The 27,723-nt window shown below is 39.6% G+C and overlaps 1 protein-coding gene and 2 non-coding genes across 9 annotated transcripts; all 3 read right to left on the reverse strand.

The window, feature by feature from the left end:
• Positions 1 to 1,548: 1,548 nt before the first annotated feature.
• NAP1L4 (nucleosome assembly protein 1 like 4) lies at positions 1,549 to 26,850 on the reverse strand. Of its 7 annotated transcripts, none has more exons than XR_010623371.1 (17): positions 26,762 to 26,850; positions 25,080 to 25,121; positions 23,037 to 23,068; positions 21,792 to 21,853; positions 20,272 to 20,371; positions 19,376 to 19,517; positions 19,159 to 19,245; positions 17,513 to 17,638; positions 16,470 to 16,541; positions 14,192 to 14,331; positions 12,361 to 12,506; positions 11,626 to 11,648; positions 10,911 to 11,030; positions 10,590 to 10,619; positions 9,290 to 9,367; positions 8,117 to 8,154; positions 1,549 to 2,818 (listed from the first exon to the last, which is right to left on the reverse strand). XR_010623371.1 is itself a non-coding variant. In XM_065755217.1 (17 exons), exons 3-16 carry the CDS (start codon positions 23,048 to 23,050, stop codon positions 8,149 to 8,151), a joined length of 1,125 nt encoding a protein of 374 aa, XP_065611289.1. In that variant the 5' UTR covers positions 23,051 to 23,068; positions 25,080 to 25,121; positions 26,762 to 26,850; the 3' UTR covers positions 1,549 to 2,818; positions 8,117 to 8,148. The 7 variants fall into 7 exon arrangements, 5 of the variants coding, with proteins under 5 accessions (XP_065611289.1, XP_065611290.1, XP_065611287.1 ...); XM_065755217.1 differs by having other exon boundaries at positions 9,290 to 9,346; XM_065755218.1 differs by lacking the exon at positions 8,117 to 8,154 and having other exon boundaries at positions 9,290 to 9,346; positions 20,272 to 20,366.
• LOC136044032 (small nucleolar RNA SNORA54) lies at positions 15,958 to 16,078 on the reverse strand. Its single transcript, XR_010621781.1, has one exon. It is a non-coding gene; the product is annotated as a small nucleolar RNA SNORA54 (small nucleolar RNA).
• LOC136044033 (small nucleolar RNA SNORA54) lies at positions 18,814 to 18,942 on the reverse strand. Its single transcript, XR_010621782.1, has one exon. It is a non-coding gene; the product is annotated as a small nucleolar RNA SNORA54 (small nucleolar RNA).
• Positions 26,851 to 27,723: the final 873 nt, after the last annotated feature.

Below are 27,723 nucleotides of genomic sequence, written 5' to 3' on the forward strand. Positions count from 1 at the left end.
CTGCTTGCATGGGTTGATAGTGATAGGATAAGGGGGAATGGTTTTAAACTAAGACGGGGGAGACATAAGTTAGATGTTAGGAGGAAGTTTTTCACTCAGAGGGTGGTGACGCAGTAGAACAGGCTGCCCAGAGGGGTTGTGGACGCCCCATCCCTGGAGGCATTCAAGGCAGGGCTGGATGTAGCTCTGGGCAGCCTGCTCTAGTGGTTGGCGACCATGCCCACAGCAAGGGGGTTGAAACTTGATGATCTTGGAGGTCCTTTCCAACCCAGGCCATTCTCTGCTTCCCTGTGTGTTCTGTGGCCGTGGCTATGCTGAGCTGGCTTCCTGCAGGAGAGCGCGCTGGCCTGGAGCTGCCATCAGGGCAACGTTTCCCTGAGAATGAATTTATTAAGTCTCCTTTATTTTAGAACAGGAAGAGCTTGTTTTGTAAGGAGTGGAAACTTGCAGAGAGCATTTTAATTCTTCAGTTACCACAAAGCCTAACCAGGTGGCAGCCAAACCCAGATAACTGAACTCACTGAATTTGGCCTGGAAGACAGCATCGCTCACTCATCCCAGCCACAAGGTCCCACAGACCCCGATCCTGAGACAAAGCCCCTGAGAAACATCCACCACAGTTGCCAGTGAAGTGCCTTCAGGGCTTCCTTCCTCAAGAGCCATTTCTTTCCTTGAGTTGGAAGCTGCTGAAACTAAGACCAAGTCAACCTGGTGTGCTCCGATAGGCTGAATCCTCTCAAGTTGTCCAGCAGGCACGGACGGAGATGTGCTTTCTCAGGTACCACCTGACCATTTCTCAAACTTCCCACTTTGATTTTGCATAAGGCTCGACCATTTATTAGGCTCCAGGCAGCCTCCAGAACACACAACCTTTTTTCCCTTTTCAGCTGCAGTTTATGTCTATAAATAACGACCTGAAAACAGATGAGAGTTTATTAAGAGCTCCTTTATTATCAGGTAGATCTGTAATGGTAAGGGCAAGGCTTGGTTCTGACAAGATCTGCTCCCTGTTAGGCTGTCCCAACTGGCATTAATGCTGCTTTAACCAAGCCCAGCTCAGCTTTCCCACTGCTTTCCCATCTAGTTTGTCAGCCTCATTACCCACTCATCTCATTTGCTCCTGAACGCTGGCACATTCACTCTCTGTGTTCCGGAATTTCCCGTTTTCTCAAAATTAAAGCTAGCCTTTAAGGATTCATGCACATAAATTACACGAGTGCGCTCATGTGCAGATGTTTATCTCCAGGTAGCAGCACTCCTGTTTAACCATGTAGTAGAAAGTACACTCCTGCTGTCAGAAAAGAGCATCATTCAATTTCTTACTTACAGATGTATTTGACAATCAAGTCTATAATGCAGTTTTGAGGTAGGCTACTGTTCTCTGGTTTTTGACTAGGAAGTTAAACTAGCTGCACGCCCACACTTTCAAGAGCTGTATTCAGCCAAAGAGGCAGCAATGCCCTCATTACAGGCTTCAGAGATAACTACAAAAGGTGAAGGGGATCTCATCGACCCTCGGAAGCGTTACGGAGCAGACAGGGACCACAATTAATGTTTCACAACTTTAATAGAATATTCTATCTATTCTGTACAAATCAAAAACACCGTATTAAGTTACAAATGTGTAAGGTAAGGCTGGAGCACTCTACATGCCTGGTCACAGTGTTGATACAGCTGCTATTCAACTGCTGCCAGAGGTTGGCAATGGATGCTGAAACTAGAAACATGTACCTGAAGTGCCGCACAACAACAGAGTAGTTTTGAAGACTTCAGAGCTTTAAATAAAACAAACTGTGGAATGAAATAATTCAGTGTTGCGAGTAAGACACCACAACTTCAGATTTATTGAATTCAATTTCGTTAAACTCCCGTGTTCGGAGTGTAAGGTCTTCCCATGCTGGACACTAAGCAATAAGATTACTGGGATTTTTCTGGTTCTTTGGCTGCAACCCACTTCCATCAACAGCAACAGTTTGGCCTTTATGTTTCATCTTCATCCAGAAGAGCTGTCATTCTGACGTAAGGTCATTTCTTCTGTCTAGGCTACTACATTGAGACCAATTAAAAAAAATTGTTCTACAAGTACCCATATTTTATGCAAAACAGGAAGAATATTTTCAAGTATATTAAAAACTATTAAAAAGCACTAATTCTGTCAAAGTACTTACAAACATGAATAAATAAATAGATGAACAACTAAGTCTCAAACATGACACCCCCTTCAATGAAGTAAAATTACTTCAATTGGTTTTGACTGAGATAATAAATATGACATTTAAAGCTGCTCAAGCACTAGTTTGATTTGTAGGTTGCAAGAAACGTTAAAAAAAGGGGGGAGGGAACTAGCAAAAAAGTTCATATTGCTCTGTTTCAGCTACCATACACGTAATCCATTCACTTCAGCTTCTCAGTACGTTGCTATTCCACAACTTTCAAGGTTAACAAGAAAATGGAGAATCTTCACGTGGTAGTCTGGACTATTCCCCTATGCATAGGGCAAAAGGCTCTAAAGGCCTACTGACATACTAAGCTACAGTGTACCAACGGCTGTAGAGTGTGCTTTATTTAAACCTCTTATTTCCCAAATGCATTGAAGTTGCCACTGTACATGTTAAGCAATAAAGAAAAGTTAGTGAAAATCATGCATTTTAAAACAAATTAATTTTAAGCATTGTTAATAAGATTGTGCTGCAGCGATGAAGTATCCTGAACTGCAGGCCAGGTATCCAAATATTTGTTACATGTTGTTCAAATATCACTTTGAAGTGGTATTTCCTTATTACTGTTGTTTGCATTCAGCAGGTTGGCTGGAATCTTTCTGTTTAAATGGAAAAAGAAGAAAAAAGTTAAAAAAACAAAACCGTGTGCAATAAAGCACTTCAATGAATAAAATAACCAGAGTACGTGGTTTTAACTACGGATATTAGCATACAAGTTATATGTAAACTCAGGTTAGATGGTGAAGGGCTGAATGGCAGTCACTCATTCTTTTTCCCCTCCTCCCCCAGCTGCTTGATACTTCATACTAGTTTTTAAATCTACATTTGCATTCTCTAAACTCCATCTAGTAAGTCAAGGTTCAAACAAACCAGAAAGCAAATCACTTTCTATTCCTCTCCAACCAGAGGTTCAGTATGACTTTTAGTTCATATTATGGCAGTTTATTGCTAAACAGTTTCTCCCTCCCCGACTTGGAGGAGGGAGGTGAGCAGTGAAGTCAAGCCACTTTGCAGCATGACTGAGTTCTCACTCGATAGCCTTGCCCTTTTTGTTAAGGTGATAAAAATGTAATGCGTTGATTTCTTCTAGGTTCTGCACCACCCACAGGTAACTAGTCAACAATTTAACACCAGGCAAGAAGTCCATGTTAATTGAGTATGCAAAAGTAGAAACACCTTGACTTACTCTCTAATGAATTTCCCCTCTGGCAAAAGGAAGTGTACTTGGGAAAGAGAACAAGTACTCAAACAGCTAAGAACTTGTGTTTTACACTGCACATCTCACTTTTTTTTGTTGTTGTTGCAGTAAAGCAGCGCTCTTACAAAGCAGAATTTTTGCCAGAGCTCCTGCCTTGACTGTTCTTACAGTCTACTATGAACAAAATAACAGTCACCAGAAGTTTCTGAATTCCAGTAAAGAAAAATTCAGCTATAAAATACGACACCTTGAATACCGCAGACTTCAAACTAAGATGTTTCTTGTTAACTATCCTAGAGGAGCTTATATGTTGCAAAAGAAGTAGCCATGCAGGAATTAATTATGCATCAAGTGACCAAGAGCTAAGACAACTCAAGCACTCGGCCTCTAGTTGAGGAAGAAGCGGTGTAACTAAGTTCCCTTCTCAGAACACGTGCCCATCTGCTCTGCTAAACCTAACTACTTTTCCCTTCATCACCTGATCCATAGCAGTAACATTTCCATTGAAATACAGCCAGATTTGGTCTTTTACACAGGTACACAAGAGATGTTCCTGACTTCTTTCTTGTGGTCTCACCCCCAGCACATCTGGATAACTTCAGCTTTGCACTCTCTCATCTTCCTGTGTTCCCAAATGACATGAACTCATTTTCACTGATCCGGGACTAAATACTGCATGAAATCCCTCTTGAGAAGAGAGACGTGTTTACATAATGTTATGTTATCATTCTCTCTTCCCCTGTCTTAAAGAGACCTAGTCTTGACTGCTAACAGTTACATGCTAGCCATTTTCATCAGAGACAAACAAAAAAAATCCCAGCATTTTTAATCAAGAAGCTTTTCAGAAATATTTTTTACTTTGTATTTCAAGCTGGCTACACAGAAGACCATAGCAGCACTCCTCCTCCCCTCCACATTCTGGGTAAGAGCCCTAATCAAGTAATAAATTGATTATTTAGAAACTGTTTCAGAATCTTCCCATTTCCCTCCTTCCTAATCTATTTCCCCAGTAGTACTCAGACTCCTTTAGAGTCTGCAAAGTTCCTTCTTAAGGACCTTTCAGCACTGTTTGCTACTCTCAGACAAAAAAAATAGTTTAAAGGACTCTCACATACATGCCAGTTGTTAAGAGACTTTCAAAGAAAAATGTGGACAGATACGCTGTCAGCTGTAAGCCAGGAATGTTATGAACTATCTTAACAATGCTTATCAGCTGTTTAAGCAGGGCATAAGCAGCAAGATAGTATCTCAGATCTACGTTCCAGCATTATCATCCTTCCACCGTTTCAGTAGCATCTCACTAGTCACGCTGAGCAAGCCAGTACATGAGCTCCATGATGCCCACGTTTACGTCAGCCTCACACAAAGTCAGTCATCTCTGGATTAAAAAGTGAAGCACATCAGCAAGGGCAGATGACTACACTCTCTTCAAGTTACAGCTGCCCCATCAGGCACACAGCAGCCAAAAACTTATTTTTGGCTTGTAGTGGATCTCCAAAGATCCAGGCCCAAACCTTTGTGATTGAGATAACACAGCCATACTCTCTCAGGCAAAGCCATGAGTTCGAGCTTGCTCTTCCCATGGTGCCCAGGTTACTGGTGACATTTGGACAGCCAGCCACTACCAAAATCCATCTGCCAGTCTTGTACACTCTATTTATTTCCCCAACTCTAGCAAGATTTCTATTTGTGCTGTCTTTTCCCAAGTTAATTTCCCAAGATAACTTAGAAATATAGGTGAATTCAAGCCAGGCAATGAAGACTAAAGCAAGACCAGAACTGGCAAAGATGAGAAGGAATCATTTTAAAACTAACCTAACAGTAAATACGCACTGAGGTTCATTACCATTGCTACAGAGACATGCAAGGGTTCTTGCTGTCATAAAGAGATTACCTATACGAGTCTTGAGCAGTGCCTTCAGTTCAAATGAAAGGCGGCAGGATTAGTGTTACTTTTTCACTTCAACACCTTTAAAGTGTTTCATTTTGTATTATTTCTGATGTGTAAGCAGCAGTTTAAACTACTCTGAGCCCTTGATTCCAGTTTGAGAAACTGCTCCAATGGAGAGGTACAAGGTACTGAAGCAACACTCCCATCCACTTCCAAACTTAGTAATTTTTTCTCCTCCTCTGCTAACAAATCAATGTCGCTTTTATTTACAGGGCTGCTTATTTTTTTTTTTGTCTGAATGGACACCCGAACATTTTTCTTCTGGAATTTGATACCTAGGGGTGTTTCTTGTGTTGATGATCAGCCATCATAACAGTTAAATTGCATTAACTGCCTATGGAAAGAAGACATGCACAAAATTTCACCCAAGTTTTGTATGATCTGAGGGCTGAAATAGGGAAGAAAGGTATTTCAGGTCTGAAGTAGTAGACTTCTCTTTATAATTGTTTCCTTAATTTTCATACATTAAGCCTACTGCTTCTACTCATCCAATTAACCTGGTGTCCTAGGGTGTAGGGCATACGTCCAAAGCAGACATGCCATTTACCTCAGTGAACTAATGTTTTCAAGCCAGATCTTTATTTCATGAGAAGTCATTACTTCAATACAACCCAAATTGCTATTCATCTTCAGCATTTCAGGCAGGACGTACTTCAGCTGAATCAAAGAGCAATCAGATCTTCCCTCTCCATAGCTTTAGCAATCGCTTTTTACACGTGCATGTGCAATGGAAGCTTCTATCTGCTAAAGCAGCCAGGCAGCTCATCAAGAGCCTCTCTGACTCCCAAACATATCTTGCTGCCAGCAACACTGGGATCAACACAGGCACTAAAGATCAGCTCCTTTTAGCTCAGCAGGAAGAAAGCCTTTCAAAGGTTCAAATGTTTTAGTATGAAATCAACTCCAGCTTATAATCCTAGACCTAAATCTCATCTTTGCTCATTTTCTAAGTCCTTGAGAAAGAAAGCAAGGATATCAAATGCATACACAGTAGGTAACTTCAGAGCTAACAACAGCTAATCAAGAATGAGGTCTGTATAGCTTCCTCCACAGAGGAAAATGCTACAAAGGTTAGCAACAGATTTCAGAGCAAGTCCTTCTGCTGCTGTTACTGAAAAGACAAAGTAAATCAGTGCACAAGTGGTCTCTAACCAAAAAGTGACTTTTAGTTCATTCGAAATTACCCAGTTAACAACTTCATTATTCAAGCACAGAGTAATTAATGTGAAATAAAGGCAGTTACAGGAACAGGGCATGCAAGCACATAGAATAATGTAGCTTATCAAGATAATATACTACTCAAAATATCTTTTGAAGTTACTTTGAAGTTATATGACTGCTTAGTCTTCCAAAGCCACAACTTAAACACAGCAGAGAGTAAGTCCTTTGTATAATAGATGATACTGACCTGGTCCTAACTGAACAACTCTAATGTACTTAAATCTGACAGGATTGTGAGGGAGGAAGGACAAAGAGTTGACAAAGCAAAGAAGAGTGCTGACATTCATCTAGCAAATGAAGTAAAACAATAAAGAAGGTAACATTATGACTGAAGAAGGAAAACTGGATACAAAACAAAAATAGACTGAAGAACCATTATTTTGGTGTACGTGAAATAAAAGCTACTCTAGATACAAAAAAAGCTGTGGGGATGGACAGACAGGCAAAGAAAGGCAAGTGAAGAGGCCCAGTTAACACAGTGAATGGAAGGAGCAATGGAAAACAGGATAAGGTGCACCAGTCTTAAAAGGCAAACCCAGAACACTGTGCTTAGTTGGAAAACTAAAGCCAGAGGCTAACAGTTTTTTATAGTAGTAAGAGAAGACAGCTGTGTAAGACTGCAGCACGATGCCATATAAGCTGTCACGACAAACAATGCTCTGATGCTCCACTACAGCAGGTGAATAGAGTGCAAGTATGCTGAGGCAGTGTGGTTGGCTTTTCAAAGCACAAACTAGAAATGAACACAGCTGAACCAAACTGAACAAGTGGCAAAGAAGAGCAATACTTATGTGGAGACAGAAAGAATATAGTTCCTCATAAGCAACCAGAAAAGAAATGTACAAGCCTAAAATACACAAAAAGAAGCACTGAACCTGCTGCAGGTAGTGTTCTACATGAGGCATGAGAAGAAAGGTGAAAGCCGACAAGACAACTGAAGAAACTCTTCTTTACTTAAAAGAGACAAATGAGCAAGAGAACAAAACCTGTTCAGAATCACAAACACTGAAGAAAAAGTCTCTTCAGAGTGACTGACTGAATTTGTCAGGCAGTAGAAATACGAATGTTGGAAAGGACATACCAAGTCAGTCAATGTCTTACAAGAGTTCTCAAGGAGAGCAGAGGAGATATTTAAGAATTTGCAAGTACACTAGAAACAGCAAAGAGATGTAACATGAAATCAGAAACAAGGAAAAATGATGTCTGACAAGTCTCAGTATCTTTTATCTTGAATCTATGAAATACAGTTTGTCTGATACAAAGGCAAAACTGAAGTTGTGCCAGGAAGGCAAGGAGGTCATTTTGAAAAAAAAAAATCTACTTTAATTATGATTTAAAAGCATTCATCTCTATAAGCATTTATGTCTATTATTCTGAGTTACTAATAAAATCTAAACCCTAAAGTTTCCATTTCCCCCCTTTCATTTAACCCATACAAGGAAATAAAACAAAAACTAGCAAACAAACTACATTGCATGGCTACAATGGGACTCTTGGAAGTTAGGTATGAATGGAATTCCACCTTACCTAGAAATGTATGAATGATAAACAGACTTAAATTACACCTAAATGGGAAAAAATTGAAAGGAACTGTCAGCATGAATGAAAAGTGAAATGTACAAAATAATACAGGAGGTAACAGCTACAACCTTCCAAGGTATTTCAACAGTTCTTCCTACAGAATGCCAGATTTCACACTTCCTCCACTAAGTCCTTAGCATGGATATACTTTGACTCAGAACAGACATTTTGTTTCTCAGTTGTCCCACCTTCTCCCACTACAGGTAACACTACTGTGTTTTGATCCTTCAGAACAGATAAGAACGTTCCTTTCTGTCATTCTACGCTCTTTCCACAACATAGACTGTCTTTACAGTATTTCCTGTCCACAAAAAATAAGTTAATTCTTGACAGCAAGCATTTAATAGCAACATGAGGCAAGTCAGAAGAGCAACATGTTAGGCTGCTTTAAAACTTTCATCCAAAGATCCAGCAGTTTTGTGCATCTTTCACTTTTTCATCTGTGACTTCAAAAACTGTTAAAAGCTGATGTTTTAAGAACTACGTGCATTCAAGTATGTCAACACTGTCCCAGCTTTACTAAAGCTGATTTTTAGCTTTAATATGACTGAAGGATTGAAAAATACTTATTCAGAAGGAACACTACTCCTCTGGCTGAATTTTAAACCAGCTCTCATCAAGTTTGAGGTCAAAAGCTGGGGACCAACTTTTTGATTTCTAGCTGAGTACAGACACGTGCCATCTAACCCACAGCCATTAGAACAACCAAAAAGAATAATTCTGAACAAAGGAACTAAGTAAATGAGCTCATTGAGACTTGTCAGACCAACTCTAAGTTGAAGTTCAGCCACAGAAAAATATCTGCAATAAGACCTTCCTAAAGGAAGAGAGATACTTATTACACAGAGTCAGCACTCAGAAGTAAGGGGCCAAAGTTAAGAAGTTATCTTTTCCTTGTTGCAGGTTTGTGAGACAAAAAAAAACATTAATTTATATTTCTCTAAACATTAAATTCTTACTTAAGAGGGATTTGAGTACTGCGGAAGATGAAAACTATGTAGTCAGGAACTATAGTCAGAGGTTTTTGTTTGATCAATATTTTCACAAACTGCTGCAAACTTAATTATGGTTTTTCATCATTATGGCCCATGCTACACTTAAACACACCGAAGTCTTTACCTTAGGATCACTTTCAGCATCTTCCTCCTCTTCTCCCTCCTCTTCCCCCTCCAACTCCTATGACAAAATAGAGATAAACTAACAGAAATTAAAACAGGTTAAAAGTGCAACTTTTTGCCATGGAGGAAAAAAAAAGCAATATATGTTGCCATTGTATGCCAGAGTTTTTCAGTTGTCAACACTAAAACTAGTTGGGCTACATGAGATGAATTCAGCATTTTTAGAAATCTTAAAGCACAATCTTTTTAAAAGATTTAAAACAGATTTACAAGATTCAGTGTGACTTAAGGTAAATTCTCTACGTAAGCTGCTGCAGTCTCCTCACAATTTTTGAAGTCTTACTCGATACATTATTTGGAATTCTGCAGTTCTGATAAGTAGTATTTAAGTTTCTTCTTTCTTTTGTCCTTTTCCCAAAGAGTTTATTTGGGCCACTGTGGCTAAGTCTGTGCAGAACTTCACAGTACTGTTGTGCTGGTTGTACACACGCTTATATCTAAGTAGCACTACCCCAACACCAAGCTGGCATTTGGGACAGATTAAAAACATGGACAATTGAAACAAGATCCAGCTTACAAACAACAAAACACATTTCACCTTCAACAGCCCAGATGTCTGTACCATAACTCGCAAAGGGAGAAAAGCAATTGCATGCTGAAGGCTGCCAGCTCGCAGATCACCAGCTTACAACTTTTGATTAATTCTATTCTGGTGATCTTTATGAAATTCAGGCATGTACCTTTAACTAATGAGCAAAAACATAAGAATAGTAAAATAAAAACACTATTACCTGCCAAGGATATTAGTTTTTTCAGTGGTTTTGTGCAAAGCTTTTCATGGTATGCTTGTATTCATTTAACATAGCAGTAAATGGATCAGAACCCTTAACATACTAGAACTCTCACTCTAAATTAAATCTTTAACTCGAGTAGTCATTACTCTTCCTTTTTTTACCTTATATTTGGCAATGAGCAGTTTCAAGGCTTATGAAAACAAACAGCTGAAAAAAAGTTCTACAACTGCCTTAATAAAAACTTTAAAATACTGAAATGTCCCATCACACAGTACTCAAAAAAGATGCTTCAGCATAATTATTTTCTGACTGATGTCAAAGTAGTTCTCAAAACACAAAAATATGGATAAATGTTCTAAGAGGAAGTTTTTTTTTTTAAGACAAGAAATATACACAGATTTTACAACACAGGAATGCCAAACTTTTGGAAAGAAGTATCAAACATTTTCAGAAACTAGATTACAGCAAATAATTAGTTGTAAATAAAAGATGTAGTATGCATCTCACCTCCTCTTCACCTTCTTCACCTTCTTCAAACTGAAAAAGAAAGCAGAATGCCTTATTAGGTCTGTTAATATTTGCATAAAAACTTCTGTAGTAACTGGTCTAGTAGACTGAAATGCAATATCTGAAACTAAGCTCCTTCCAGAAACAAGAATTGAGAGCTTACAATAAATGGAATGCTTCTTTCCTATTCCCAAGTATCAGGAACCTCAGATCTTTGTTATTCACACATAATATTACATACTAGAACAATCAGAAAAGTGATGGACTATTTCCACGTACACGGTGACTAGCAAACAAAATGCTGATGGCATGCACACGTACATTATCATCATCCTCTATAGCTTCTCCTGTGAAATAGAGCACAGCACGAGGAACTATCCTTTCACGGAAGAAGTGACCAATTTCAAAATCTGCAGCTAAAGTGAACTCTGAATCTTCATCCTGCAAAGCAAACAAGTTTGAAATAATTTTGTTTTAGCACGTCACTTTTTTTTTCCCCAGTAGAAATACATTATAGATTTGAGAAACACCACACTATCATCAACATCAACCTTCCAGTCACTAGAACTTAATTTTGCAACAAAAAAAAGAAGCACCGACTCTAAATCCTGATCTTCTCAACAGCTATTTAGAAGTTTTCTACTGTCTACATACAGGCTACTTGGCCTTGCTGTATCATATATAAAAAAAAGTCATGTCAGATCCAGCAATGTCACTGTGAGGCAATCATTCAAACTGCCTTTTTGCCAAATTGCAAAGAGCTGGTTACCAGCTGAGCTATAAGAAAATCTAAATGACCTTTTTCCAGCAATGACAGCCACAGACCTACTCTTTCTGCAAGACACACAACAGCAAAATGTCACAGGATTACTCCAATAAGTCAACAGCATCTTCCATTTTATCAATGTGAAGTTCAACCTCAGCAAAAGCATAACTAACTGAACTCGTAATCAAAGAATCTGAATAGTTGATATGCAGATGTCTAGCAAAGAAGATAGGGCAAAGCAATCCTACCATTTCAGAAGTGTAAACTTACCAATGACTCTCCATCATCAGATACTGCAAAAGGAAAAAAAAAGGCTGTAAATTCAAGTACTGTCTGTACAGTCTAGTCCACTTCAATATTCCAGATGACAAAATACAGTATAAAGACTTTCTCACACCAGGAAATACCGGTATGATTACAGACTTTACAAACAAAAGCTAACTATTAAACCTTGAAGTTGATTCAGATCCATTTTAAAAATGGAATCTGTGAACTGTCCTTTATGTGCTACACCAAAGCTGCTATCCCAACATCAAAGATCTTGGCACAGGAAATAATCTTTCTACAAATGTATAGATTGCATTTTCCTGCTCAAATAGCAACACTAGTAATTAATCACAGAAGAACCTGAAGAATACTCTGTTGCTTAACACAAAGGTTTCAGTGATATGCTGGAACTTTAACCACAATTAGAAGAGTTCTCCACAAGCTAAAAGCCTCAAATTGATGCATGGAGCCATCCTGTGGTAAAGAAAGTCAACTTCTTTAAGAGATTCCATAAGTGTCTTTGCATACAAGAAATCCCATTTACACAGCACACCTTACTGTCAAATTATACAGAACAATCCAAAATGATCTGTTCTGATGGGTTACAGTTTGCTATCTTATCCCAATAAGAAGCATACAGTGCAGCAGAACAAATGCAGTTTGTAGATTTAAGAAGTATTTATCTGCAAAATATACAGCATATCATAAGAATCCAAAATTCCCAATTTCCAGGCTTACCCTTTATTGGATTGAAGAAGTTAAAAAAAGAATCATTAGGTACTTGTTTAGTAATTGTCCGAACTGTGCCTCGACCCTTGTGTTTCTGTTTCTTCTTGATTGTTTTAACTGTAACATTCTTTCCTTTCTTCCAGTCAATGGTGCACCTAAAGACAACATGTGGGAAACAGCAATTTAATACAAGACATCAGTGGCAATAAGGAACTAAGCACTGAAACAACATCTAAGCAAAAATGGATTGTAGTTTTTTAGTTAAAGATACATACACAGGCAACTCAATCTACTTGACTAAGATATTTAGGATGTTTCACAGTGCTAGGGACTATGCACATACTGGATATACCAAGTATTTCTCTTAATGAAAAAGCTGAAAACCTTGTCTCCTCAGAGTAATCACTGCACCCCAGCCCACCCATGCTTTAACTCCTCTTTTGGGTTTTACAACTACGTGATTCATGTATTCAAGGACACCTCAACAGTCAAAGTTTCTTCCAACAGCCAGGCCAGTAGAAAAGAACATTATGCACCTTCACTGCAGGTTAGAAAGTGTAGTTACCTTAAAACTAAGTGCATGGAGAACAGTGGCCAACAAGAGGCACATTTTAGCTCTCCAAAGAACAGTGCTCTGATTAACCTGACAGTCAGATACAGCTCACTAGAAAGAACAAACTTCTTATCTCCTTTCCACTGCTGTGCAAACTGATACTTCTCTCAGTTAAGAATCATTCTCCATGTTCATACAGTTTTACTCAAAACTACACATGGCAAAGAATGAGTGATGAACAGTTAGTTCTCTTTTAGTAGGAGGGGTAAAAAAAAAAAACAACAAACCAAAATGCTAAGAAAGCATGGCATCACAGCAGCCCTTAAGCACCCCAGAACATCTCATTCTATAATTCAAAGTCACGTGTTTGATAAGTAACATCTATGAAATGTCACAAAAATGCTCCCCTGCTTTACTTCCTCCACTATCTATAACCTCTGTAAGGAAACATGAGTTGAAATCAAAGTTTTGACAGAACTGCAACTTCAGAAAGGGAATCCTCTTTCAGACTTAATTCCAGCAGAACGTTCTCTATTTAACTGAAGTTACCTTCAAAATAGACTAACCTTTCACTTAGGCACATTTTGCTAGATTACATACAAGACTGTATTTTGGCTCAGTGCAGTCAAACATTCAATATAAAAGCTAGAACATAGTACTAGATGCTAAAAGGTTTTGAGGCTGTCAGGGTACCCTCAAGAAAACAATTATTTAGCATCTCTTACATGTTAGATGGGGACAGAAATTTCTTTAAAAAAAAACAACTAAGCAACAGCACAGTAAGTTGTGACAAGAAAATAAAAGCATAAAAAAAAGAACAAAACAATCAGGAAGCCAAGGAAGCTGCACCCTGAATTCATTTGGAAGTGCATAGCCAAGACTATCAAAAACAAAATACATGGCCAACACGTTCCAGGCTGAGAGAACAGATCATACATACAACTACCTCCTGCCAGATTCAAAAGTACTGTTGGAATTAAAATTGCCAAGATAGGCAAGAGTCCAAGAGTATGTAATACAGCAACTAAAATGAATTCACCCAGTTACCTGGAAGTAAAAAGCTTGTTACCTCATTAATAAATCTATTTAACTTGAAAGACACAAGAATAAAAATGCACACTATATACATACACACATACTTCTACGTGTTGAGGCTAAGATCACCATCCTTACATCACGCCTAGTTTTTAACTCAGCAGAATCTTCATTATTAATTATCACAGTCTGGAAAAAACAACAACTGAACTGAAAACACTGACTAGTTCTTGAATTTCAAGATTTCCTCACCCATCACAATCAACTATTTCAGGTCCTTCAAACGAAAAGGGATCCGTCTTGTCTGGCTCCGACTTCATCTTGTAGGTTTTCGTCAGGACCGTATTAGAAAAGTAGTCGTTGGGCCCAAAGTGGAACTCTAATGAGAAAGACTGGAAGGAAGTCCCATTACAGTTTTGTTACTACTGATTTTTATCTTTGAAATAGCGCGTCAGCAGAATTAACATTAATTAAACATATCTTTTGCTATAGCAGAAGAACAGACACCTATTATTTATCTCTTGACTAGGGACGATCCAGTTGTTTTCCTGAACTTGCTCTGGCTTCAGAATAACATCACACTCTGCCCTTCCACCTGCTCTGAGCTGTCAATGACATGATCTTACATGACTGAAACAGACTATTTTTCATTAAAAATAAATATACATGCACATATGAGTCTGTATTTAAACAGTGCACTCCATCGTGAGCCACACCATTTGTTCATTTAACAGAAGAAAATCCTGCATAAGAACCCTGACTTAAACTAAAGCCTAAGACTATATGCATCTTAACTGCTAGCAGCCAGCAGTGGTTATTTCTGCTCACACTAGTCATGCAGCACCTGAAAAAAGAACGCAAAAATTCAGCATCATACATGGGAGAATCCAAGGCTCAAAATTAGGCTCATCTCCCTCACTCATATCCCAGTGGCCCCTTTAGTTCTGCCTCACCACCTGCTTTCTACAACCACATGAATCTCCTCAAGTGACAGAAAGCTGGAAGGATAGAGGTCAAGGAGAAAAAGGTCTGGTAGCAGCAGCAGCCTCAACTAAAATGCTTACAGATTAAGGAAAGGAGAGCACTGGGAACCAAACGTGAGCTGGAATATCTGTGTTGGTATCTCAGCCTATTTCAGCTTTACTGCCATTTTAAAGCAAGTCAAAACACCCAGGCATGATTTAGAAGAACTCTTCAAATAAGGCAAACCCCTCTCTGGCACTCGTGCTCAAGGGAAGAGTCATAAACACATGGCTTATCCAATACCACTGACCCAGACCATCTCACAAAACATCACTGAGGTTATAATAGGTAACAATTGGCATTACTGAGCGTGCAGCATCCTGAGGACTAGCAAGACAAACTTCTTGCAAAGTTACAAAGACTACACCTCAGTATTTCTTTCCATATCTGCTAATTATGAGACAATAATAATAAACTTCCAGTTTCAAGTACTATTTGAAGAACTGAAATACCCAAATAAGGCCACTGGATGGGTTACCTTTGTTTCCAATATCATATTAGCTATGCAGTATGAACTTTTGCAGATCTACTGCATTACAAGAACATATTCTTATGAAGTTCAATGATAAAAATAAGTAGCCTAAAATAAGGAAGATTTAAGTCATACCTGTACTCATCAGCCAGGTCTGACTAGCAAAGGATCTCAACCACCAAACAGATGGATATTTATTAACTGTCTATCTTAAAAATTCTAGTTATATTCTCATATACACGTTTCTGCAAATGCAAATAAAAGCAAGTGCAATACAAATCACCTAAACTTTCTGCAGACAAAATTCTATACGCAGGCTGTAACAAGCAGCAATTTGGAAGCACCAGATAAACTGAAAAATTCCTACTGCCTATTTCTTTCAGTTGTAACATGTAATCCTCAGCAGAATCAGCATCATGCACCAGTAATCAGAAATGCCTACAGCAGAAGGCTACCACTGTCACCACAACTTTCAATAAAGACTTTCAAACAACTGGCAAATAGTTTTCTATCAAGTGTTTAGCAATGTCTCCAAACACAGAAGGGACACAGAATTTGTCAGCCTTCCATTACTGGATTTGTTGTAGCACTGGAATGGAACCTATTCACAGGAGCATGCTGTCAAAAGGTTACGAGCAGTGCAAAGACAAGATAGCAAGTCCAATATAGCAAGCAGCAACCACACTGTGCTCCTCTATCCGCTTCCAAACCAAAAGGAGTCATGTAATCTTCATATAATGAATAGCTTACTTGGAAATTGAAACAGAACACTTATGCAAAAAAACTAGTCAGATTTAAGCTGCAATCAGAACATAACAATGACAAAGATATTTGGCCTAGGGTGAAAAAGCAAGCAGTCATGAAAGCTGAATAAATTTTAAGAGCCAAAGCATGAGGACACTAGTCTGGGGAAAAAAAAAACAACAACCCACCACCACCTTATATATTCCAGCCAAAGAGGATGGAATTAATAGCTCAATACACTGCTCACACCATTACTGCAGTCTTCTCAAAAAGTAATTATGGGAAACTCACCATAGGCTGTCCAGGTTCAGAAAACTTAACCTTAATATCCTGTAGGTGTTTCAGGATTGGTTCATCATATTCCTAAAAAGACAAAAACTACTACTGAGCAGGCAATATTTAGAAGACCAACACTTCTATCTAGTTTGCTCATTCAATTTGCTCTTTAGAATGAACCAAATTTCGTAATTATTTAAATACTGCACCTAGAGTTCAGATTTGAACCAAAATTCCTGAATTTTTTCCAACTCCCACATGTAAAACTCTCAAAATGATAAATTCAGGATATTTATTGCTGATAAGATCTACAGAAAAGACAGGCTTCAGGGAATTACTCTTAACAGCAGTACAAGCAATTACATTAATTGCTGAGAACCATGGCATATTTAACACGAACTTAACCATCCCTACAGCAGTACCCTTTAGGAAAAAAAACAACACAATTCTTTTACGGACTAAGTTAACTATAGGTGAAAGGCTGTTGTAAGCTGTTAACTTTCATTTTCGTATTTTCAGAAGTCACTTCAAGAATATTTCTAAGAAAATTCACATCCTGTTTAACTTAAGTTAGCTATCCACAGTCGGTCCATCACCAGCCATACAAGTATCTTCAGGAACAGTATTAGAAATGATGAAGACCCCCACAATATGTTGTCTCTGATAATTTTCATGCCCTCTTCCAGAACCACTCCAACAGGTCCACATCTCTCCTGTGCTGTGGACATCAGAGCTGAATGCAACACTGCAGGCAAGGTCTCAAAAGCGCACAGAGGACGGGAAGAATCATCTCCCTCACCCTACTAACTATACTTTTTTTTGATGCAGCCCAGGATACCATAGTTTCTCCAGACTGCAAGCACACACATTCAATTTTCAGTACCCCCAATCCATTCATCCTCCAGCCTATACCGAAGTCTGAAATTGCCTTAACCCACATGCAGCATCTTGCACCTGGCCTTTTTGAATTTCACATGGTTCTAAGCACTAGCTAGTAACCAAAAAAAGTGTAGTAGCTATTTACCATATGGCAGAAGTTACCCTTCCAAGAAACTTACTTGTACTAATTCACTTAGCATATCTACATTCCTAAAGATAGTAAACCAGAAGTCTGGAATTCCTTTGACGTTTATCTCTTCTGCTTCCGCTTTTTCTTCTATTACCACTACATTTTTCAGGTCTCCCTGTGAAACAAACATACAGAAACATGTAAGAACTGAAATCATACATTGAGAGAGATGAACAGACGTTGTTATCTGTGAGGTTACATTTAGGAGACATTTAAATCTGCATAGCTTCTTCTCTGAAGTTAACAGACACAGGTTCATTTGCATAGCTAAACATATGCACAATCAATTCAGATTTACTTTCAAGTAATTTTAACTCTTCTGTACAAAGAAGAAATAACCAAGTGACAGTTGCAGTAATTTGATTAAGTGATGAAAAAAATAAAACATTCATCTTTTTACAAACAAAAAAGTAGAAAATCATGTGTTTTTCTATTTCTCTCTTTCCTGTAGACTCATGTACCATTTACAGTGCCTCATCTAAAAATCTAAGTAGATCTGCTCTTTAAAACTGTTCTACCTTCCCAATCTTGCAGAATACCTGGCAAAGTTGACTTTCATTGTTACTTGTCATTATCATGCTATCTTGAATTATTAATATTTTGCAGTGCAGGATTCCATACACATAACCAATGTCACACACACAAAAAAGAGACTACATTACTTCTCTAGCTCTCAAAAGAGAAAGTTTGCCATCTGAATTAATCATATTGCACCTCTCCGTTTGCACCACTAGATGGCAGCAAATAAACGAGTTCTTCCAAACAGCAGCTTCTTGGGCTACATCTAGCCAATAAGCAGCAGCAGTTCACCTGCCATCTAGATGTTTCCAAAGCTGTAAGTGCACAGAATATTGCCAATTATGCACTCACAAAAAGCCTCAGAATGCTTTCTACTTCTACACGTTGAATTCTGCATTATGCTAGATCTCATGAGACCAGCTAGAAAAAAAGAGAACAATTTGCTTTGCTATTCAAAGGAAATCAAAAGGAGACAGGAAACAGGGAAAAAGTGCCAAGGAAGTCTAGCAGAATGGCAAAGACAGAGCTGTAAACAGGCTGCTTCTCTTAAAAAGAGGAAAAGTACTAAGTGGTGTGCATACTTTTCCAAAAGCAATGACAGAAAAACGTAAGGCAATCTACCTACTAGATTCATTCTTTGTAAATCTGGATAGTTTCTACTCAAGAGGAAAGTATGAATGCACTAGCCAGCACACGCTATTTAAGTCCATTCCACATCACAACTATGTGAGATCTGCATCTCTAATGTATACTTCCTATCATTTAAGTTAATCATGTCCCCCAGAATAAAGGGGGCAGGCAAACAAACAGCCAGCCTTTTTTAATCTTGGGGTTATCATGTAGCACCGGAATGGAACCCATTAACAGAATTACGCTGCTAACAGGTTACGAACAGTGCAACCAAAAGCAACAATCGGCTCAAGTTAAAAACTTGAAGTTAAACTGCAAATTTAGAAGCTTTCATGGGAGATAGCTTTTATCAGTCATGCGCTACTGTGATGTACGCTTTTTTCCCCTCTAAAATATGATTTTTTCAAAGGGAAATGGTTTACAGGAATTTATTTTGAAATAAATCTGATACATTATCTGTACTTCATCAGCCCAATTTGTACTTACTGCTAGCTTTTCTTCTTCCTCATTTTCACTGTGCCATTCCGACTCTGCATCTGTGGGTTCTGCTTCTCCATTAATAAACTCTCTCCTCTAAAAAAAAAAACAAACCTAAAAATATAACTTTTTTCTCTGGATGAGCTACTGACAACTAAAATTATATACATGCAAACAGAACTGACACAGCTGTAAGGAAACAAAGATACATTAACAGCCTTCTCACCTTATCAAAAAGAGGTTGATAGAGTGCAGCATATTTTCTCTCTAAATCGTGTACTTCTTCATAAAATTTAGCTTCTATGTGGGCACATTTCACCTGGAGCTGTTTCAAGGCATCAATTCTTCTTTTCACTGCTTTGGGTAAACTAAAAAAACCCGAACAATTACTTCAGCTTAAAAGTTAGTTGACTCAGCATCATTTAACAGTTCACTCTAAAACAGGCTGCTTAGAGGTAAATGTAGTTTCTAAATACTTATGTCAAATACACGTCTCTCTTCAATATCTCTTTCAAGCACGCTGAAAAAATTCTCCTCCACCCCAAGTAAATTTGTAAGGGAGTCTCATGGATTCATGGGTCACACTCAGACACACACTGTTCTTCAAATGGTTAGGTGCTTATATACAGTAAGCTAAAAATGGAGAGATTTTATAGTTATACAGCTATCCCTACTCAAGGAATAAAAGCACAAGTCTGCTAAAACCAGAGTTTTTAAGTGTAATCCTCACTCTCAAAATGCAAGCTCCAAACTGGAGGCAAAAGAGTGGCTTTGTAAGTCTCAAACTTTACATTGCATTCTGGACAGTAACCTAAAAAATAAAGAACTCAGCACTCCCTAACAGAATACAGATCATAAAGAAACAGTGTAGGGGGGAGAATTATTTCAAACAAACAAAAAAAGGTATGGAAAATTTTTAATAAGGCAACATCCTGTTCTGAAGTTCACCCAAGTACACTAAAAAAACAGCTCTTACCTCTATTCATAGGCCACTAAATCATGGTTTAAGCCAACTATTTCACTTAATGAGTCATTTGTTCAAATTTCTGACCCTAATTATATAGTAATAACACTCTATTATGCTTTCAGTCTTCCAAGAATGTTACTATGCACTGTGCTTACGTTTCAATGTAACTCGAAGGGGTGAGCGCTGTGTTGTCAAGCCGTTCCTGTAGAGCTGCCAGGACTTGTGGATTCTGCATCACCTGGTCTGCCAGCTTTTCTATGAAAACAGGAACCCATTCTTAAAACAAATCTGAATACATTTACAGCACTTATGTCATACTACGAGCCTTGCAGCATCACAGTAACAATACACACTATTGTCTGCATCTCAAGTACCGCCACTGTAGTGAACAAATAACTCAAGCAAAACTACCTAAGATCAGATTTTAGACAGGTAAGAATGGATAATGACAGAAAGTGTCCCCTTCTTAGAAATACAGAAGCAGAAAGCACATTCATGGCAAGCAGATTTCCTGCCTTCTCTCATAAGAAGGTGCAAAATAAGTATTTCTCTACCCTCCCTATATACTAGCACTAGTACATAAGCCACATAAAATTGCTAAACCATTATCAGATTATACTTCCGAGAAATCCGTACAAGTGTTTCCCAGTTTTTGTAATTCCTGAAAAAGCCTGATGGAACCCTTGAGCAGTACACCAAAGCAATGCTGCACTGTGACTATTTCCTTGACAACTATTAATTTCTATATCAAGATTTTTTTTTTTTTTTTTTTACAACCTACACAACTTCCTAAAGAGCCATCATGAGTGTACAGAAGGATGGGAGGGTTTTTTTTGGGTTTGTTTTTTAAACCAGAGATCAGACCTAAACCAGTTCTGGTTGGGAGTTAAAAATCCTCACTAAAAAGATCTACGTGGCAACCGTAACACTTCGTGATCTTACCATTCTTTCCCACTGCTCTTCTCAACAGACATGAAACAACAACAACAAATTGCACAGCACACACTCACTTGGTGAAGTTTTATATTGGCTCCTCCCCCCCTCCCCCCTTAAATAGTTATGTTAGTTCATGATGTGTGCTACTTTATGTGAAATGTAAAGACCACAGAGCGAAATAGACAACTGTTCAACGTTAGCTTACAATTTTGTGCATTCAGGTTACTGAAATGGAACTGCAGCTTCTCTGCATACACAAACACACAATGAAACCTTAATTCAGAGGCATTATCCAACAGTTTCCTACAGATCTTCCAAATGAAAAATAAAAGCTTCAAGACACTCTTAAAATGATTCATTTTCCCACAAACACGATAGCAGAGAGCCAGAGTAAAAGCAGGAACGTTCATTTTAATGATTCTGCTGATAAAGCTACATAAAACAAGTCTGCATAGGCTTTATTGCAAGTGTCTACTTTATTACTTCATGCCATAGCGAAGCATCCTAATCATACGTGCAAAACCACTTTTACAAATACATTAATGAAGCCCTAACTTTGCTCTTTGCAACAAGCATGGAGAGCAAACAGGAAAGATGTGTCTGAATAACAGAAAAAATAGCCTAGAATCCACTGCTTTATTTTTCATAGCAATTATGTAGATAAAGGAGCACCAAAACAGAAGGCAAAAGCTTTCTTCTCCCCCCCTTGTAACATTGTCTAACACTATGCATCTCTTACCTTTTTTGTCACTTGCATTTTTAGCAGCCTCCACAGAATCTGAAGCAGTATCTTCTGCTTTACTAGAATTAAACACAACATGAGAAAAGCATCACTTTGCAATAGTGTTAATATTTAAGAACCAAAGTATACTTGAATTCTAGTGTTCTGTTAAGCTTTACAAACAAGCCAAGAAAAGACATGCTTATGTCTTCAAGCTTTTCAAAATTTTAAGTCTGGATACAAAATACATTCTCCCAAGATAAAGGGAGCAAAAGAAAGGCAACAATTAACTAACAAACAAAAACAGCCCTGAAAGAAAAAAAGCTAGCTTGACAGATAGAATTCATCTCATTCAATGAATGACTGGCCCTTAAACGTGTACTGAGTCACCCTGGACAGGAAAATGTTACTACTAAAGTGAGAACTTGAGACACCTTTTGGGTGTAAGGGGTAAAATAAAAAAATAGAAAAGAAATAAGTGAGGAGAAAACTTGAAACAAGTGCTCCATGTTTCTTGGATCTTCTATAAGTTGCTTTGATTAATAGCAAAAACATTCATTTTAACTCTAAAAAGAGATGCTCCTGCCTTCCCTCCAGCACCTTCCATCACACCTCCTGTACTGGAAAAACAGAGGCCTCAGAATGAGTCAACAGGAGGCAAGAATTCTCTGTTTCTTGCCAGTTTAGAGGTTGCAAAATACAGATTGGGTATTGCTGAAACTAATCTTACCTCAGATACAAAAGGAGAAAGGACATTACACATGCAAGCGAGTGTTATTAGTTACTAGATAGGCCAGATTATCCTGGTGCAATACAACCCCTGAAAGTACAGCTTCACGTTTGTATTTATACGAGCTTAAAAAGTTATTTGTCCTAAAAACAGTACGAAAGCAAGGAAATAAAACACCTCTTGCATGCTGAAGTTACACAAATCGGCAAAACAGTGAGAGATCTGTGATCTCCAAGTCTTTATGGTCTCAGCATGAACTTGAAAAACTGAGTCTAGACAGCACTAATTACACTAACCCAGTAATAGTAATTCTGTGGCCAACAGGCAAAGCTCTTAGCATCCAGTGTACCAAACAAGCATCTTCACCTTGCTATAAGGAAATGTAGACTAGTTACAGAAAACGTTTCCATTTTATTCTTATCCAAGTTTGGTAGTATATTCCTCGTGGGTTTTAAAAAGAAAGTTCTCCCAGAAGAAGACCAAATACGCTGTAATCCGTAAGCAGACAATCTCAAGAAATCGGTCCAACATACCTGTTATCTGCCATCTGTGTGCCTGGATCCACCTGTAAATTAAAATACAGTGGTTAGAAATGATTTAATAGAACCTTTATTCTTACTTACATCAACACAGAAGGTGAAAATGAAATAGGGCAACGTTTAAGACCTCAAGACAAATCAGTTCCTGCTAGTTTTGCTAGGAAAAGCATCATACATAAAAACATTCAAAGTGAACAGCTTTCATTATATACAATCTAAATGGTTCAGTTTTAAACAATACGCTAAGTGCTTTCACTCCACCCTTTAAAACATTATTTCCTGGTAAATATGAACTAGTAGAAACATTGTAAATGGGAATAAGCCTTCACCCTAAGAACAGATGACACAGTCCCCTGGACTGCCTTGCACTCTTTAACAATAAAAACCTAGAGAGGAAGAAATAAGCATATTATTTTCTAATTCCTTGACAGTATCACAGCAAATAGTGAATTTCTAATCTGTGTTAGAACGCTTGATCTGAGAATGATGGAAGTTCAAATTAACTACAGCATCAGAGAGACTTTTTTCTCATGTCACTTGAACAGAAAAAATGTCTGTTTAATCAAGACTAATTGTGAATAGCTGCTCCTGCTGTGAGATACAGAATGACAATCTAAACACACTACTAAGTAAGGAGAAGCAAAATGCTGAAGAAGTTATTGACACATAAGAGGTTTTTTGACACCAATTTGAAAGGAAAAATCCCCTGCGTAAGGATTTGTCTTGAATGTATTGGGAGTGAGAAAACAAAGAACCATGAAAGTGGAAACCTAAGTATTCGCAGTGGCAGGAACCAAGTTTAACACAGCTATCCCAGCTCCCAAGATCTAAATTAGCCCTTCTGAGACTCCAGGGCCATGCTACATAGATTATTTCACTGGTATTTCTTTACCAGGGTGTCATACACTAAAAAGGATCTACTTTTGGTTTTCACTCCCCCCCATTCTAGGCAGAGCTCATTACAAATCACTACAGACAGTGCAGCCGATTTTACACTATCAACTTTTCAAGAAAGCAACTGTGCATCCAGAAGTCAGGTTTAACAATAAAAGAATTTTTCATCGTTCTTAGGAGTAAACAGGTCTGGTTTCTTGTCTGTAATGTCCAAGCAAGCTGATCTTTAGATCAGCTTCTAAAAGACCACTACCACAGGAGAATGCAAATGCTAACAGCATTTGGAGTGGCAGTTAGAACAAGAGGATCAGAGAATGCATGTGTTCCTCCACCTGGAAAATGCCAGGTGGAGTATACAATCTTTAGACTATAAGCACTCTTCAGATTATTCCATAGGACAGCTGCATAGTATCTACCAAAAATTCCCATAAGCCCATCCTATAAATTAAGACCAGGAACAAAGAAAGTGCCTCTGTTGTTGTAGACTAGGTCTGTGTTAGCAACCCACACACGTGCTCTGCCAACACTTATTTTTGCCCTAAATATAAAAGAAAAAGTGACAATACAATCACCTAGCGGGGTAAAGTGAAATAATGCTGCTACCTCAAAGCTGAAGAAATAAAGGAGCATGAATAATCTTTCCTTTCATAGAGTACAGAAGCAGAAAAAAAAAAAAGATGATCAAAAAGGTAAGAGAGCAAACTGACCTAATACCAGAGTTCAGCCAACAAGTTACATGATCCTGCTCACTATTACAAGAAGCAATAGTAAGCAACTAAAAATGCAGACTCACGTTACGTAAAAAAGAGCCTTAAAGACTCATCTCTTCCAACCCAGGACCACTCACAGGCCCAAAGATAAAAAATAATTCCACAAACAAATGATCTCCTCTGTTATTTGTGCCGATTTTCCTGCAAGGAAATATTTCTCATCCTTGATGACGAAAACAGAATTCTCATTCCTTTGTCATTCACGTTTGGAGGACACAGAATGAAGTTTCTGCAATATGCATAACTTTTAAATTGCAGTTGACTTAAACTCTGTTGGAAGACAGCAATTAGGCATGCTCCAACAAAGGCCATTCATGTAAGTAACAAGATGCAAAAAATTGTTAAGACACCATTTGCTGGTAGAAACACATACTTTAAGACTGGTCTGTCTCTTCAAAGTTTTTTCTTTCAGTCCCTGAAAAATGAAAAGAAGTATATGAATAAAAAATTAAAAGCTTTCCCCAAAACAGCTTATAATTCCCAGTGGCATTACAGCTGCCTTTCAATGACTTAGCAGCTGCAGAATTACTAATAGAACTGTTCTGTAAAAGCTGGCAGGAGCAGGAGAGGACAAAGCAAGGTGATTTCAGATAAAATGTCCGATGCACATCTCGCTGAAAAATAGACACAAAGCATTGAGCCTTCACTTTCTTTTTTTCCAAGCTCAATGTGCAGACTATAACAAAAAAAATAAATAGCATTACTAAACTTTGAGATAACATTGCAAGTATTATTATTACCCTTATCATCACCACTTAAAGGCCAAATCCATACTCCTGGATGGTTCACCATTTTCAAAAATGGTGAAAAATGCAAAGCTTAAGGGAAGGAGGAGCCTATAGCAACCACCTGTCCCACAACAGACGCTGCTGCAATTTGTCGAGAACAAATGTCACACAGCACTGGCACCTAAACAGCAAGAAATGGTCATACATCTCCAACAGTCTAAGATTGTAAAAGTTCATTTTAAGGACAAGTGACATCCAAAGAATGCAGCATTAATGGCAAGAAATATTTCTAAAAATATACAGAGAATAAACGCTCTCCACTAAGAAGCCTACGTCTTGTTGTAAAAGCCTTCCAAGTACAGCCAGAATATTAAGCAAGGAATTAACGGGCTCCTGAACTTACAGAAAGCCTTCCGCCTATAAGCATTACTGCTTTTGTATCTACAGCAAATCAGAAGGGAAAGTTATGACTTCCGTCTTAGACCTACTGGGAAGCAGCTCTGTGAGCAGCCACAAACATAATGTTCTGACGCTTTCTGCGAGCAAAATGAGAAGTGAGCATGAAAAAAGTTACTTGCTGACCTGTTCCACATGCCCTGAACTTTAGCTCACCCTGAAAATTATACTGAGGGAAGACCGTTCTGGTTAAATATGACTTAAGAATTTCCGAGCGGCATTGATTTCACTACATAATTGACATACTTGCTTCTCTACCTTTCAACCCATACAGGATGTTATTACTGTGCAGTAAACACCCTCTGAGACAGTGAAAACGTGAAACGGACCCTCACATGGAGAGCAGAGGCCTCAAAAAGGAAAAGCTGACCCCCAGGAGCACGTCGATGAGGCAGAAGGCAGTGGCCGAGGTCAAACGGCAGAACCGCACCCGAGCGAAGCGCTGCAGGATCCCACTGGAGCCGAGAGCCGCAGCAGCCGCTCGTTACGCACACGGCCCTCCCGCCCGCTTCTTCCTCCACTTCCCGGGGAGGGCGGGGGAAGGCTGGGCCCACCGCCAGGACACGCAGGGCGGGCGATCGCGGTCACCCATGTGGCCAGAACGACTCCGACCCTCCCCGCCAGCCTCGCGGCGACCTCACCCCTCGCTGCAAACTTCCCCAGGCAGCCTTAAAATGGTGTCTGAGCGTGCCAGGCCGGGCCCGCCCCTCTCGGGCAGGCGGCCCCCACTGCCGCCCGAGCCCCACCCCGCGGCAGGCCCTCACGGCCACCCCACGCGTGCCCCGCCCCGGCACCGCGCTCACAGCAGCCGGCCCGTGTCCGCTGCCCACCCCGCCGGTCGCCCGAACACCGAAGCCACGCTCTTCCCCACCTGCCCGCGCCGCGTCCCCGCAGCACCACCAGACTCCTCTCAAGCTCACTCGGGCTGCGCCGCCGCCAAGAAAACCTCCTCCTATTGGCCGAAGAGCAGGCGCCTCCCTCAGTAAAAGCGCCGCCGATTGGAGCTGGCGACGGCACGGCCGCCGTGCCGCACGCGGGACATGTTGACTATCCGACGGCGCGGCGCTCGGCCAATCAGCGGGAGAGCGCGGAGGAGGGGGAGGGGGCGGCACGAGCTGGCAGAGGCGTGCGCGGGGCTGGCGGCGCGCGCGTGATGGCGGAGGGGGTGGTGGGGCTCACGGGGGGGGGGCAAGATGGCGGCGACCATCCTCCGCGGGCTCCTGCCCTTGAGGGAGGGCCCGGTGCGCTGCCCCGGCCTCCTCTCGGCGCAGAGTTCCGTTCTAAGTCGTTAGTAATGGGTTCATGACGGAAAAGCCTCTCTGCGTATTATCGGATTTCAGAGTTAGAAGTTAGGTACATCCAAATGCGGAGTGCTTCGCAATAATTGAGTGTGGCTTTGTAAAAATAAAGGTGACTTCTTTCGGACTGATAATTGAAAGCCTTGATCCTGTGTTTGTGCGTGGGTTTGTGTTGAAGCAGCCACGCATCACCTGACGTCCTTGGGTGTCAGTGTCCCTTCCAAAGACATCTGTCCACCTCCCACGAGCAGTGAGGGGTTTCTGCTTGGTGGTAGGCTCTGAGACTGCAGGTGAGGCTCAATCTGTGGAGTCATCTTGCTGTCTGTCAGGTGCTCCTGCCCTGCAGAGAGCTGCAAGAAGATATTTGCTGAATCACCCTGGCTTGATTTAACACGCAGTCTAGCATAAGGAGAGCTTGGAGAACCTACATTGAGCACAGGGGCTGTGGTAGAACTGCTCAGCAGATGCACCATGCATTACGGTGCCTGTGTCTCCTGCCCTTGGGTGGCTGGAGGCTGAGGAAGAGCTTTGATCA

The sequence above is a fragment of the Cyrtonyx montezumae genome, unplaced genomic scaffold (genome assembly GCF_038088225.1).
Source record: "Cyrtonyx montezumae isolate F1298 unplaced genomic scaffold, pur_monq_1.0 scaffold_10, whole genome shotgun sequence".
In the NCBI taxonomy this organism is placed as follows: domain Eukaryota; kingdom Metazoa; phylum Chordata; class Aves; order Galliformes; family Odontophoridae; genus Cyrtonyx; species Cyrtonyx montezumae.